We start from the raw sequence: 14,719 nt of genomic DNA, 5'->3' as shown, positions 1-14,719 counted from the left end.
CTGCTCCTATAGTAGGCGTCGGGGTTGTAAGTCCGACGGCGATAATGATTGCTGTCTTAGCGCCCTTTTTGATTTAATACGATGGAAGTATATGGCGCAACGAGATACTTTGTAAGAAATAGCAACCAACCAGAATCCAACCTGGGATAAGATGAGTGATAATAAACCGGATAACTAACATCTTGCCATGGGGATAACACCCCTCCCCCTCCCAAAGGCTGACCTCGAGTGAGTCATTCTAGTCTCTCTCTCTTTTTATTTTTCTTTAAATTATTTCTTGAACCTGGCAAAAAAGGGACAGGTGACAAATATAGTAGTACCTGGATGCTCATGGGATTGAGAGGGGAGGTTAACCTCCCCCATCCGGACGGTGCTACCCTCCTTGAGGATGCTTTTCTGACCGTCTCTCCTACACCTACTTTAGTACCCTACTTACAGTACACCCCCTCCTACCCACCAACCACACGCCCCCCTTTCTTCTGCTTGTATTGGTCTCATCCCCCTCCATCTTCACATACTTAGCTTCCCACGCCTTAGCTTCATCGCCACCAAGACTTGCCTTTCCCTTCCCTCCTTTTCCTTAATTAATAAATTGTATTCATTCTTCTTGTAATTTTGTTTTGCCCGTTATTTTAGTGTTGCTTCCCGTTTCTGATTATTCCTTTTTCTGTTTTTGAAAATAAATGATATTAATTTAATTCCCACACCCTCTACACCAAGCTGAAGAACCGGTTTACGCATGTAATCCCCGTAGATGCTTTGTTAAGCCTCGTCGATTGAGGATCGACGCCCTGCATGACCTTGACCGTGATATATCAAATGAGAGGCTGTGAAGAACGCCGCGAGAGTCTTTTAAAGTCCCCCTCATCCCCTCGTCTCTTCAAACCTGGGTGTTCTGTTTCGTTTTGATCTTATCTGGAATACTACTATCACTACTACCGATCATACCATCTACCACCTTGAGTCTTGGAATCCCGTCGACAGAAGCTGGGACATCTTTATTTGATGATTGTTGCGTCGCCCAGCTGCGCCGCATTGACTCTCCCGCGAATTGCCTGTTTACGGTCACCGTCGCTCAAGGGTAGTTCCCAGTAACTTGACAGTACAGTCTCTCCGAGTCGTCGCTGAGCACGAACCCCTCACTGTTGCGACATCTCACACCCAACAGGGCACAAGTAAGTAATCACAGCTAAATACCTTGTCATTTCCTTTGCCCCGGTCCCCTTCCATACTTTTTTTCGCATATAAGCCCCTCCTGCCGCTGAGATAAGGCGGCTGGCTTCATAAGCGCTTTCATTGTTACTCCCTTCTCTTGTTTGCTTTTTCATTTCTGCCTGGTCTCTGGACACTTTGAGCCTCACGTCTGTCTACCTCTGTTATTCTTCCTCTTTCTTTTCATCACTTACCTCCGCGGGGCCATCCCTTCTACTATTACACTGTGCGTCTATGACTGTTGCGCCATCAACTGCACTATTTCTGTCACTGCAACCTGAAGGATATGACTAATATTAATACCTCTTGTGCAGGTCTGTGAAGAACATCGCTCACCCTGGACACATCTAAACCTAGTAAGTGAATTTTCCTACAATTTCGCATATCGTTCTTGAGTTCTCAATTATTTTTGCCCTGCATCATATTCCTTTGAAGCCTGGTCGCACTGGGGATTGAGGATCTCGCTTGGGGAGATGCAAGCAAGCCTGAACACACTCTACATCCGATGACGGAGGAAGTAAAGCCAAAAGAAGGAGGGGTATTGGGTTACTCCTCATTACTCCAGGATGTGATATCCGGCAGAGATATTGCCGGGGTTGTCATGCCTTCAACCGAGCTGTCGTCTGGGAAGAGCAATAAGCGACGGTTGCAGCACAGCGCCGTTGGATTTCAACCCCTGCATGCTCTCTCGGCGGGGGAGGGTAATACCCACTGATCGCGGGTCGGAGGTCGAACAGTTCGCGGGAAGACAGTGAGCAGGCGCCTATGAGATGCTCCAATTTGCTCCGACATCCCCAAGGGGTTGAGTTACCGCGGGGCAACCTTGGAAGGCTCATTCTTGTCTCACGGACCCCGAGTCGGAGAGCGCTTCCCGGTTGGACTAAAGCGGGGAGGCGGTAATCGGCGAGAAAAGAAAAAGAGGGGAGAGGGGAGGAAGAGAGACATTCTGCATCATTGTCGTGATTATTGTCACACACAGTCACATACGCCATGCCTATGTCTCGCTTAACAACATCCCCAGGGCACGCCGAGAGGAAAGGGGAACCACGGGGAGGCCGAGGGGGTGGGATGCGCAGCGGGTGGCAGATATCCGGGGCAAATCGATGGCATCTCCACACTTTTCACCACTGCCACGCCCGCATACTGCCACCACTGACCGCTTGCCCCCAGCAGTCCCACCGCCCGGGGAATGCTCAACACGATCGGTTTTGCCTCTCTCTCCTCCCTCTTTAGTTGCCCCCCCACGGTGCCTGTTTCACTTTCAGCCCATCAAGTGCATCCATCCATCCACATTCAACTCTCGCCTCCTCCACTCTCTTCCCCTCTTCCCATCCCAGATTCTCCCAGCTTCTGTCGCATATACCCCAGACCCGACTCGCATCATCATCATACAAAACAGTAATTCTCAGGAAGCGCGCTTTCCACCCCCCCACACACACTCAACCTTCCCCGGTGTGCAAGTACAAGGCTCCATCTCATCTCATCTTGTTCGTTCCCGTGGATCTCCCTCATAATCAACTGTGACCGGCTCCGACTGCTCTTATCGCTTCCCTTTTCCCTTCCCTTTTTGCCCTTCTCCCCTCCCCCATTGTTCCAGCCCATCGCCTCCGCGGCCCCATCTGGCCGCCTTTTCACGCTCTCACTCTCTCTTTCTGTCTCCCCTTTATTTTACCTCGCTTATGGCCACGCAATTCTGTTTCCTTCTTTGACCTCTTTTTCCTACTGTCTATTTTCTTATTTCCCCAGCTGCTACTTTCCCCATTTTCCCGGTCGCTTACCACAGACTTCATTGCGCAGTCTGATCTTCCTCTGTGCGGTTCACAATCAACGAGGCAGCCTATTGGGTTTCGGACTCCGCCCACGATAGTGGCATTTTCCGAGGCGTCCGCTTTCGAATCTTACCTTTCCACCACAACTTCGCCCACCGCGACCAGTCAAATCCGATCGCGAACTACCCCTCGCATTCGCCTTGAACTCATCCCGGGTTCAGCACCAATCGTATCTTTGCCTCATCCAGGAAGCGTCTACCGCGCAGTTTCTTGCTTGTCAAGTAGACATTCCCACTCTGGTTGGTAACTCCGTACCTTCCCTGTTTTGTGGTGGTCTGAGCCACCTCCTGTCTCTCTTCTCCCTGAAATTAGATCGTGGCTCACTGTAGTGTCGCCTTCTCTCTCTGTTTGATTGAGCGCTAACGGGCACTTGTCCGATCTGTCAGATTTTCTCCTCGCCACCCTCGCAACTCGCCCGAACTCGTTGATGAGTTTAACTCACCGCTTCCACCACCGGACTTCTTAACTATTTTGCGAAGAGGCCAAACCTTCACACGCGGAGCATTTCTCGCTCCAAATTCAGCTTGGGGTTTACTGTGTTCGAACCCCATAGTCCCACAAGCATCAGCGAGTTCGATCTTGAACTGTAAGACTCCCTTGGAAGACGCAGTCGGCGTTCTGCCTGAGTGCTTGCTTAGGCTCGCTGGAAACCGGCGGAAGCGAGCATTCTCATCAAGAACAAACCTGACAAACGCAGCAGTGATCAGTAATCCTTCATGATGTCACAGTCGAACTATATGTCCAATCAGTTTGGCAACCCCAACGAGGGGGTTGACCCGTCGGAGCTTAGTATGCAGAACGGTGGATTCATGTCCTACCCATTTACGTCGCAGCAGAACTTCAACTTTGGAAACTCGGGTATTGATACAGATGAGTTGTTGGACCTGGAAATCAACGGACAGAATGGCATGCAGCAGAACTTTCTCCAGGACCAGCATTCGGGTGCCGGAATTTCCATGAGTCATCCGGGGCAGATGTCTCAGATGTACTCTAACACGCCGGATGGAGCTCCCATGAACAGCCCGTTCATGCACAGTTTCAACTATGACCACTTTCGTTCCATGAACCAAAACGGCCAGCCCGGCTCTCATCTGCAGAGTGGATCCCAGTTCGAACAGAGTTATCTGGCTTCCAAAGGCCGCCCGAGTTTGCAGGCAGTGGACCGCGCTTCACTCGATGCGCGCAGTCCGATGACTCCGAAGACCCCGGCCCTTGGTGCATTGACCCTGGGAACCCCAGAATCTGGAAGTTTTCCTACGCAGCCCATCCGGACTGGCCTGCAGCATCGCCACCAGAAGACACTGTCTAACCAATGGGACGGTACGCCAGGAAGTGCCCATTCTTTCGTGGAGTCCCCAATCTCCTCCCCCGGCCACCCCCACCACGCGGGAATCTCGGAGATCCTCAAGTCTGGTAAACATGCTTCCTTGCCGGCCAAGGTTGATACGCACATGCCAGGCAGTGCCCAGGACCTAGAATCCCAAGAGGCCAAGCGACGCCGTCGGCGGGCCTCCCATAACCTGGTCGAGCGCCGGCGACGGGACAACATCAACGAGCGCATCCAGGATCTTTCCCACCTCGTTCCCCAGCATCGCTTGGAGGATGACAAAGTCCGGAAGCAGCTTGTCAACAACACAGCAATGTCTGCCACTGGAGCCACACCCAATGCCGCGACGTCTTTGCTGGCTGGAGGCAATGGTCGCCGGGCCACTGCGGGTAACATTACGATGGGTCTGCCAATTGAGGAGAAAGAGAAGGGCCCGAACAAGGGCGACATCCTGAACGGTGCCGTAGGCTGGATGCGTGACCTAATGTGGGCCCTACATGTTAAGCTCCAGCAGGAATCGGAGCTGGCTGAAATCATCAGCAACTTGGGTGGAACTTGGCCCTTCGAGCAGACCGAAGAAGAGAAGCGGATGAGAACGGAGATTCTCGATGCTTTGGAGAAGAACGACCCTAGTTCGTTTACTTATAGCAGGGCACCCGGAAGCGGGCTGCGAGTACCGAAGCATACGAACATGGCAGGGGACTCTGTGGCTGGCAATGGGGCTTTGAGCCCCCAGAGCCTGAGCCCCCCGTTTAACGGCAACGGCGGTAGCAATGGAGGCTCCGGGCAGGCTCAGTACTGGAGCAGCTCGGGTCACGCGGGCATGAGCTTCAAGGAGGAAGACGAGTATGCGATGGAGATGAATTAGATACATTTCCGTTGACTATCGCTCGAGCTCTCATTTCTTCAAACGAACGCATGTCATGAGCTATTGCATACAAGGGCGTCAAACGGACGGGTAGTTGACCGGCGTACACGGAAGCCTTATCATGCCATCGAGGCTAAAGGGCCAGTTGAACTTTCTTTTCGTCAGTTGTTTGATACTCCTCGCGTGTGGGTCTCGCTATACTTGCCTGGGATTGGCCGTCTCGGATTCTTTTTGTCTTTATCTTTATTCATTTCCTAATATCTGGTGGGACTTTACTTGTTGAGTTGAGTGTCTATGTGCTTGTCTTTTGAATTTCCAGCTAGCTATCTTGGGTTGCACGTCTCTTGTTGTTCTTTTGCGCATAATGGTGAGCAAGGTCGGAACACGACATGTCTTGCGTCATTTGGCTTCTTTCCCTTTTACATCGATACCCTTTTCCCATTGTCCCGGTTTCACAGTTCTCAACTTTCCTACTTCATCCTTAATATCCTTTTGGCTATTTTGACCCCATTTCGGATGTCATTTACGGCTGCTATCTATTTTCGATTTAAATTACATAGCATGATTCATTGATACAATGGTGCATTCGGTGCATGCAACTTTACTCTCTACTCAAATGCTCATTCTCCTATAATTTACAATGGAAATCACTAAAATCATTGGCCCTGCCACAGGCGATCGAAGCCTAGGAATCAGCAGTAGATGGATCACCACGTGTCCTGCACGCTATCGAACAGGCACATGGAGTGTTCTAGACCCAATTCCCTAAGAGTCTAACCAGCAAATGATAGTAGTCCAAGGGTATCTGATATCTATCGTAGCGCCCGCCATCATGCAGTTCCCCGGGGACGATGATTGCCCGACTACTGTAGGTACCAATCCTGGTGAGACCAGGATGGACCCATTCCATGGGTCCAACCATACATACGTACGTACATACATTAGACAGACATATCACATGCATTTCTTTCTTCTCCTCATTTCTTACTTGCTTATTCTCACGCTGTGCATCCAGCTAGCCACTTTTGCATGGTACCTACATACATAGTACATGAATAGTATGGATCTAGTAGCAATCAATATATGCCTGTATCTACAGTACTATCTCAAAAGCAAATATTGGAAAGAAAAGGAAAGGAAAGGGGAAAGAAAGGGGGAATACTTTCAAATTCAACATGAAATGAACAACAACGATCCTTGCACACCCTCCGTCACGCTCTCTCTTTTTCTCTGTCCCGTCTATTTCTATTTCTAACCCCCTATCTCTAGTAAAGTAGAAATATAGAAACTAAACAGGAAAGAATTCATTCCAAAAACGGAAAAAAGAAGGAGGATCTTACTCGCCCCTCATATTCCTAAAGAAGTCCATGACTCCCGTAAACACAACAAGAAGAATACCACCACCAGGGCCCAATCTCAGCACCTTGGGCAAGAATCCCTTATACAAAGCAGCGAATCCTTCCTCCTTCATGACAGTTCCGACGGCAGGCCAAGCCCAGTTGTACTTGGGCACTTGGCCGGGAACCTTCGAGGTGTTTTGAATACGGGACTTGACGACGTCCATGGGCGTGTTGAGAATCGTACCGGCCGTACCACCGATCGTACCCGCGATCAAATCATTGCGTGTCTGCTGGCTCTTGTTGCCCGGCTCGGCGGCAGGGAGCTGCGCGCGCACCTGGAAGATACAGCCGAAGTAACCCGAGTTCCAGAGAATGTGGCGCCACAGGGTGGATTCCAGACCGTTGTACATAGCGAGGGGTCCCTCCGCGGCGACGATCTTCTTCACGACGTCCAGCATGCCGTTGTATTTACCGGCCGAGGCGCGGTCCTGCAGACGGATCTTGACCAGCTCGAAGGGCACGACGACGAACGACTCGGTCGCTCCCGCCGTCGCTCCGGTCAGGATCGCCAGTGACTGTGTTTGCTTCTCGGCGCCGAACAGGTTGCGGTAGAAGGCGCCCCAGCTGTCGTTGGCGGCGAACTTGGTCGCGCGCTTGGGCGCTTCCATCAGGATGGGGGCGGAGATACCGCGGTACAGGCGGGAGAAGCTGTTATGGGGGGAGAGGTGGGTTAGTTTGGTTGTGAGGGGGTGGTTGGGGGGGAAGGGAGTTGGTTGGCGTACCCCTCGTTCTTGACGATCTTGCGCAGGCAGTCGAACATGCCATTGTAGTATTCCTCACCGGCGACCGCGGTACCCTTCTGGAGTTGACTGAGGGTGGGATAGGTTAGTGGGTGGTTGCAATTGGGGAGAGATAAGAGAGGTAGAGCGTACACTCGAGTCTTGACCACGTCCAAGGGGTACCTGGGGGGGAAGGGAATTAGTGTTGGCTGCTTGGATTGCGTCGATTGAGGGTGGGAAATGCGCACATAACCAGAATCTATGGCAGAGTTAGTCGCGTGCTCCGGTGAACTGGCAGCGGGATCACACCATACGTACCTCGGACACACCGGCGACGGCACCGGCAATGAATTGGTAGCCGAAGGGCAAGGGCTTCTGGGTGTCGTTGTTCGACATGGTGATGAATTGGCCAAAAGTAGGCGTGCAGACGAAACAACAGACGGGGAAGACGAGTCGGGAGAGGGGAAGAAAAGAAGAAGAAAGAGGGAAGAAGTGATGGAGAATGAGATTATCGAGGGAGGAGGCCGCAGTCGGAGAGGGTCGGGGACTCACCGGGACGTCGCCCGATCGGGTAAAATGCCGCCCCACGGGGCTTTTTGACGCTTACTTATACCTGCCACCGCATTCATCGCTTTCGTTAGTGATCACATTGTCATTGTCATTGTCATTATCATTTCGCTATGCATGCTCCCATGATCTACATGCCAAATCATTTCTATCATAACGCCAGGGCCACCATCATACCCATGCCCATCACCCCCCACTGCTGCCGCAATTGATCACTCCCACTAGTGGCCTGCTCCTTGGCCACGGTCTCCGTCGCCGTTGACACTGCCGTACAGCTGGTCCCGCACTGGTATCCCGACGGACAACAACCTCCCCCGACGGATTGGGCGCAGCTGAACCAGCCAGTTGCGCATCGCCCGGGCGTGCTTGTTGTGGTCGTGGATGCCGTCGTCGTGGCCACAGGGACTACAATTGTTACTCCGTCGCTAGTGAGGGTCGTCGAGGGCGTTGCCGGGCAGGACGTCGTGTCACAATCGCGGCCAGTTCGGCAGCATCCTCCATGATAGACGGCAGAGCAGGCGTAGAACCCGGTTGGACAGACCGATGCCGTACTGGTAGTTGTGGTTGTCTTGGAGTTCGTGGAGGTAGATACAGTGGTAGGTCGAGACGGAGGCACCAGATCACCCGTGGTTTGCGTCGCAGTGGTTTTAGGGATGGTGTGTGTGGATGTCGATAGCATGACGGTTGAGCTTACCGTGATCGTGATTGTGAAGACACGCATACCTGAGCTGTTAGCCTCAATAGCGATATAGAGTAGGGGAATCCTCAGTTGACGCAGGTTACTTACATCCCCCGGTGACACATTCGTACCCTGGGATACAGCATCCACCACCCAGAGACGACGAACAGCTAGAGTATCCGTCCTGGCACGATCCAATTGTCCCCGAGCACGCCTGTCCTTTCGGACAACAGCCTACGTCACCAGATCCTGTGTCGTTGACCAGAACGCACGTGTCGCTTGTACTGCAGCAGCTTTCGGGCCGATCTATCGATGAGCATCCGTAGGTGCCGGAAGGACATTTGAATTCTCGCCGAAGAAGCGGTGAGAAATGTTCACTCCACCCGCGCCGTTCGACCTCAAGGTCGCTCGGGTAGGAGGGTCGAAAGGGATACGAGCGAGGTTGAAAGTCGACCTTCTCGGTTGTGTCGAGACTATAAGGTTGTGCTTGCGATGAAGAATCATTGACGTTTGATGTGTTGCTTGTTGTATAGGCTTCGTCGAACAGCCAGTAGTGGAGGAAGAATTTTTCGCCCTCATCGTCGGTCATCTTATGGACTCCGCGAACAGGCTTCTGAGATAGGTATGACTCGATAAGAGCATTGTGCTGGACGATTGAATCCGTATCCTGGGAGTCATTGGGAATAGAGACATTGCTTGCAAAGGCTTGTCCCGCGATGGATGGGCCGAGGATGCAGGCCAGCAAAGGTATTGACAACATGAGGTCGTAGTGTCTAGGACTGGGTCATAGTCAGCGTACAAAACCTTCCTAGAAATGAAGTCGCACATACACAAGTAGTATATAAATATTATCGTCTCCCGAAAGGACGTTATCGGAAGAGCTCCGTGATAAGTCGACCGACAAGGTGACAAAATGTAAACGACCGGGATCAACTGCAGATCATACCGGCACTAAATACACGAAGCACTAAGCATGAAACTAACAGTCGGGGGGCAACCGACACTCTCCTCTCTGCCCAAAGACAGTGTGGCTGGGAAAGAGTGGGAACAACAATTAACAAGGCGACGGGGGTGCCTCCACTGGTCCCAATCGGGAAATAATGCCAATCCGGTGCAAATAAATGGATACCTGATTGTGCCGGCAGTATCCTACATTCACCGCTTTGAGTCATGGCGGTGGGCCCCTCCGTTCCATGGGAATCAAGAAAGTGGAGAGAGAGAGTCTCAGCTCTAATTCCATCTTGACAGCTGCCCGTCCACGGATCAGCTTATCATTGGATGATAGAGAAATGTTGACTGTTGGAAATTTGGAGAATGCAACTGTTGGTCGAACTAACTATAGAAAGGAGTGAGGAGGGCTGAGAAGGTGCGCGGGTAATGGAGAGCAATATAGATCCAACATAACCCATGTTACTCCCTGCACAGCGCCATCTACTGGCGTCCCGATTAGTGGGAGGGCGCTTGCTGCTCACAATGGCAGGGATTGCTACCCCCCATCTCATCCCAGCAATGGTTCTTTTAACGCGGCCTATCCCCCTCGACTTTTTTCTCTCATTTCATCTTCTCTCTCATCATCTCTCTCATTCTCAATCATGGAAGATTCATCGTTTGAATACCCCAGCGACATTCTCTACACCCAGGAGCCTCTCTCGGGATACAAGTTTGGCGGATATCATCCCGTCCGTATCGGTGATACTTTCAAAGATAACCGCTACACTATACATCACAAACTCACGTGGGGAGGTTTCTCCACCGTCTGGCTTGCCCATGACAATTTGTGCGTCACAAATACCCATCTGTCCCATTCCATATGAATAAACACTAATAACTTCAATAGGCGACACCGATGGGTCTCCTTGAAGATCAAAACCGCGGACACTTCGTACAGTTCTCAAGAACTCCCAAACCTCCAGCAACTGGAGAAGATTGCCGCCCCGGACGATCTCTCGTCCAAGTACATTCTCCACCTGCTGGACGCTTTCATCCAGCCCGGCCCCAACGGCATTCACCAATGCCTGGTGTTCGAGCTGATCGGTCCCACCATCGATCGCATCATCACTGACTACCGTGAGCTCTCGGATTCCCTTGATCCACAAACCATTCTCCGCTTGTCGAGACAGCTCCTCAAGGCTATCGAATTGGTCCATAATGCCGGGGTGGGGCAGATAGGTAAGCTCCTACTTCTAATCAAGCTTAGAGTAATTCCTTTATTAAGTCAAACCAGACATCAGTGGCAGAAATATCGTCTTCAGCGGTAGGAACCTGTCCTATGCATCGGAGAAGATCATCTTCGCGGTCTTTGGCTCGCCCGAGCACGAACCAGTGACCCACCTCGATGGCACTCCGCTGCACAAAGGCTTCCCAGCGGCTCTGTTCGGACCGGTGAGTTGGGAGGACTGGCTAGAGGAGTTTGCCGAGGAGCTCCGTATCTTCGACCTCGGAGAGGGCTTTGCACAAGAAGAGAAGTCGAGGATACTCGCGCAGCCGGGTCCTTCGCGGGCCCCAGAGCTGATTTTCACGGGGAGGTCTGATCACAGGACTGATCTATGGCATACGGGCTGCATGGTAAGTGGACCTTCAAGATAACCCCCCCGAAAAAGTCATACTGATGAATGGCAGCTGTTCTTCTTTGTGTTCGGAACATACCCTTTTGACTCCGATGTAGAAGATATGGTAGTGGTCGAGCAGATGTTTGACCTTCTGGGGGAGTTACCTCAGGAATGGCAACCTATCTGGAACCGTATGCGCGCGGAAGCTGGCGATATGATGGATTTCCAAGGTGAGATCTTACAACCACTACTTATTAATGCACCTTTTCATCAGCATGCTGATCTCCAAATAATAGGTGACGAGGTCTTCACTCTGGAGGATCGCTTCGATAAGGAAGTGGCCGAGCCAGAGCTCGCTCCTCTTATCCCGATCATCCGAGCATTGCTGGAGTTTCGGCCTTCGGAGCGCATTACAGCTCCGCAAGCCCTTAGTCTTCTAGGAAGTCAGGGACAGTGAACGAAGTCATGAATTTGAGTTAGCTGGTCAATTTAGCATTTGCTGCAGAGAAGAGAATATATATACGTTTTTGTAGTTTATACAGCGATTAGTAGTAAGAGAATTTGGCTAAGAAGAGCATACATCTGCAGTACCAACCCATCCTTCTAAGAATTAGGTGGCTCTCTCAGCAAGATGAACTTTCACTACCGTCCCATCAATAGGCTTCGCGGTGACCTGCATAGTCTAGAAATTCCAAAAAAGTAAGCCACCCTTCTACCAACTTGAAGGAGAAAATCAAGGGAAGAAAACTTACATTAAACAATTCCGTCTCCACCTCATACTGCCCCTTAGCAGCATCCAAGATAGGCGCCCCAGTCGCATCCCGCGCAAGAGCGCCCACCCCCACCTTCTCGAAATCGAAGCGCCGAACCGTACACGCCAGGATTACCCGGGCCTCCAGGTTGGCTAGCTCTTGACCAATACAGTTGCGCGGGCCGCGCTCGAACGGTCTCCACGCGCTGGCGGGAACATGAGCGCTTGCGACCGAACCATCTCCATCCCCCTGATTCTCCGCGCTATCCGGGATCAGTCCTAGACCGGTATCTGTGTTTCCCAGCCACCGCTCTGGAATGAATTCATCTTTTGTCGGTCCGTACACTTTCTCCTCACGATGGACGAGTGTCGCGTTGAGGTAGATGACCACTCCGTCTAGGCAGAGCGTCTTTCCGTCTGGTAATTGCACGTTGAAGCCTGAGCCCGGGGGCATGTATCTCGCTGATCCGGATGGAGGGTACAGTCGCAGGATTTCCTTGATCACAGCGGAAGTATAGGACATTCGCTTCAGGAGTTCTTCTCCGCCCGGGGCAAGGAGCTTCTCTTGCACGGCTGCGGGGGATGGATCTGGGCCGAAGAGGTCGTCGAGTTCGCGGCGAACTTTATCCAGCACGCGGGGGGTGCGACTGAGGATATAGAAGGTCCACTGCAATACGACACTGGTGGTATCGTGACCGGCGAAAAGGAAGCTTTTGAGCTGGTCGCATGTTTCCTGGATGACTTGGGTATTTAGTTGGTCAATGTCCTGTAAACTCAGGGAGAGAACACTCCGGGAGCGCTTCTCCGTCGACTTGGACTTGAGCTCAGCAAACTTCAGTTTGATGTGTTCGGCTATCAGCTGATCAATGCGTCGAGACAGAGTTCGACGCCGCCAGTTAAGGCGGGGGTCCAGCCAGTCCCATTGCACACTGCTGCCTCTACGGTATGTGGTCGTTAGCTCACGGTAGAGACGAACGAGCTCATCCTGTTTGCTGCGGTCGAGCTGGGCATGGAAGTCTTTGTCCATGGTTACTGCGCCTGGGGGATAGTTAGAACGAAAAGCGTGCCACGTAAGAATAGGTGTGTGGCCTACCGATAATATCAAACGTAAGACTGACGCATCGCTCGTCGAGAGAGAATTCCTCTCCATTACGAGCGTACCCGTCAAGAATATCAGTGAACTGAATCGCCTTGTCCAAGATACATGGCAGCAAGGTAACGAGGTGCTGAGGCGCAAATCCGGGGTTGAACCGCTTGCGTAGACCCTTCCAGTGCTCTCCCTAGTGACATAAGTCATCTTAAAAATATGGTATACAAATTATGAATACGGCTGAAGGCTTACCTGCTGCGTAATGATGGAGTGCGGTCCCAACAAAGGCTCCAGCGCCCCCATCGTGGGCGACTTCTTCATACTATACGGAAAGCTTTTGGAGCTCCGGGCAATTTGTTCTGCGACCTCATGGCTCCCGACCACACACAGCCGAAACTGTACAGGGCGGAGATCATAGAGAATGAGAGGAGGATTCCCCAGATGTTCCTGGATTTCTTGAAACACGATGTCTGATTGACAGTGATATCGTCAACTATACCCATCCTGTTCATGAGGACGACGAGGGCTTTGATTCTTTCATACCGATGTGCCTTCTCTCCTCACCTCGGGCAATAAACTCGTGGAGCGCTTTCATGTGGCCCCAGATGAGGGAGGGAGGGAGTTGCGGCCAGTCGGCATACTTCTTGAAGCGGGAGTAGCGGATCCGGCTTATGAAGTAAGAAACCCCCAGAGGCAGGAGGATTAGGAGGATACTTTGGACGAACATGATGGTTGCTTCATGCTAGTCCACCGACAGGCGTGTTTTCAGGCTGTCTAGATCGACATGAGATGAAATGGAAGTCAGATGGGGAAATAAATGGGGTTCGGGAACGAGAAATTTTTCTTGCTTCTGTTAAGAGTTCCACTTGCCCATGGGGTTTGTTCCCGTGCCCGAGTTTAGTTGGTGGATGAACAATCATTCCGATAAGCTTATCGCTTCTAACTAGTTTTCTACTAGTGTTCCACCATTACTTAGTACCCTGGATTACAACCTGGCTTCATACAGAACACTTTTTATTGGGCTTATGTGAGTAACCTCAACAAATATGATTGGAAGGATCGTCGTGAGCAGGTTCGCATGATTCCGCTCAGTTGCATCGGGATTAAGTCTTGCATGAGGCCGCTGCAAGCGCCCGCCACGTGGTCGTCTTCAATTGACTGGAAATAAAAGCAACATCGGTAAGATGCATTCGGCATAATCTGGCATATAATCATAATGGGTAGAAAATGGTTCATGCAAGTAGATGGACTGAAAGATGCGGGGGTGTGTAACTACTCAGATACAACATCATCTCACATTCCGGCCCAAGACCTGAAATATGTAACTAGTACTTGGCTTTGGGCCTCATACTCAGTATTGAATACCTTTTGGTAAAACAAAATATAGAAGGACCTTTCATCAAAAAGCAACAGTAAACCAGCCGGTAGTTGATTCGAAGGCTTCGAGTAATTAAAACTTGTGGGAAACTTTATTTATGGGTTATTGTATTGTGTTCCCAATTGAGCCAATCTGACCCAAAGGTCACCGGTTTTTCTTGTATTTAGATTATGTAGTGCCTCTAGTGTTTATAGTACGATAATATGTAATCAATACCTTTCAGTAACTTTCGTTATATCATCATGTCTCATGCTGACCATGACTCAAAGTAAAACTAAAACGGTTGGTCTCAAACAACAGAGACGATACCAGTGCTTCTTGCCGACGTACCCCTCCATCATTATCCCCCA

At 51.2% G+C, this 14,719-nt stretch overlaps 6 protein-coding genes across 6 annotated transcripts; 3 read left to right on the top strand and 3 right to left on the bottom strand.

Moving 5' to 3' along the window:
* Window positions 1-1,928: 1,928 nt before the first annotated feature.
* Window positions 1,929-3,632, top strand: BO85DRAFT_180964 (uncharacterized protein). The gene is made up of 3 exons (XM_025654351.1): window positions 1,929-2,699; window positions 3,010-3,280; window positions 3,428-3,632. The coding sequence occupies exons 1-3, from the start codon at window positions 2,316-2,318 to the stop codon at window positions 3,505-3,507; spliced, it is 735 nt and encodes a 244-aa protein (XP_025518817.1). The 5' UTR covers window positions 1,929-2,315; the 3' UTR covers window positions 3,508-3,632.
* BO85DRAFT_180939 (basic helix-loop-helix domain-containing protein) lies at window positions 3,420-5,383 on the top strand. Its single transcript, XM_025654350.1, has one exon. The coding sequence runs from the start codon at window positions 3,758-3,760 to the stop codon at window positions 5,234-5,236; it is 1,479 nt and encodes a 492-aa protein (XP_025518816.1). The 5' UTR covers window positions 3,420-3,757; the 3' UTR covers window positions 5,237-5,383.
* A 1,148-nt stretch (window positions 5,384-6,531) lies between these two features.
* BO85DRAFT_180690 (putative mitochondrial 2-oxodicarboxylate carrier protein) lies at window positions 6,532-7,912 on the bottom strand. Its single transcript, XM_025654348.1, has 4 exons — window positions 7,674-7,912; window positions 7,604-7,614; window positions 7,359-7,538; window positions 6,532-7,284 (listed from the first exon to the last, which is right to left on the bottom strand). Exons 1-4 carry the CDS (start codon window positions 7,749-7,751, stop codon window positions 6,573-6,575), a joined length of 981 nt encoding a protein of 326 aa, XP_025518815.1. The 5' UTR covers window positions 7,752-7,912; the 3' UTR covers window positions 6,532-6,572.
* On the bottom strand, window positions 7,796-9,603 carry BO85DRAFT_180741 (putative GPI anchored protein). Its single transcript, XM_025654349.1, has 3 exons — window positions 9,432-9,603; window positions 8,710-9,380; window positions 7,796-8,645 (listed from the first exon to the last, which is right to left on the bottom strand). Exons 2-3 carry the CDS (start codon window positions 9,359-9,361, stop codon window positions 8,074-8,076), a joined length of 1,224 nt encoding a protein of 407 aa, XP_025518814.1. The 5' UTR covers window positions 9,362-9,380; window positions 9,432-9,603; the 3' UTR covers window positions 7,796-8,073.
* Window positions 9,604-9,858: 255 nt separating this feature from the next.
* BO85DRAFT_517130 (kinase-like protein) lies at window positions 9,859-11,798 on the top strand. The gene is made up of 5 exons (XM_025664886.1): window positions 9,859-10,378; window positions 10,439-10,770; window positions 10,826-11,166; window positions 11,221-11,380; window positions 11,447-11,798. The coding sequence occupies exons 1-5, from the start codon at window positions 10,194-10,196 to the stop codon at window positions 11,605-11,607; spliced, it is 1,179 nt and encodes a 392-aa protein (XP_025518813.1). The 5' UTR covers window positions 9,859-10,193; the 3' UTR covers window positions 11,608-11,798.
* On the bottom strand, window positions 11,761-13,806 carry BO85DRAFT_466335 (cytochrome P450; the record flags this gene model as incomplete). Its single annotated transcript, XM_025662124.1, has 5 exons — window positions 13,535-13,806; window positions 13,244-13,461; window positions 12,995-13,181; window positions 11,903-12,939; window positions 11,761-11,832 (listed from the first exon to the last, which is right to left on the bottom strand). The coding sequence occupies exons 1-5, from the start codon at window positions 13,716-13,718 to the stop codon at window positions 11,761-11,763; spliced, it is 1,698 nt and encodes a 565-aa protein (XP_025518812.1). The 5' UTR covers window positions 13,719-13,806.
* Window positions 13,807-14,719: the final 913 nt, after the last annotated feature.

The sequence above is a fragment of the Aspergillus piperis genome (genome assembly GCF_003184755.1).
Source record: "Aspergillus piperis CBS 112811 unplaced genomic scaffold BO85scaffold_3, whole genome shotgun sequence".
Classification (NCBI taxonomy): Eukaryota; Fungi; Ascomycota; class Eurotiomycetes; order Eurotiales; family Aspergillaceae; genus Aspergillus; species Aspergillus piperis.
Note: the sequence above shows the minus strand (reverse complement) of the source record. Positions and strands in the feature narration are given on the sequence as shown.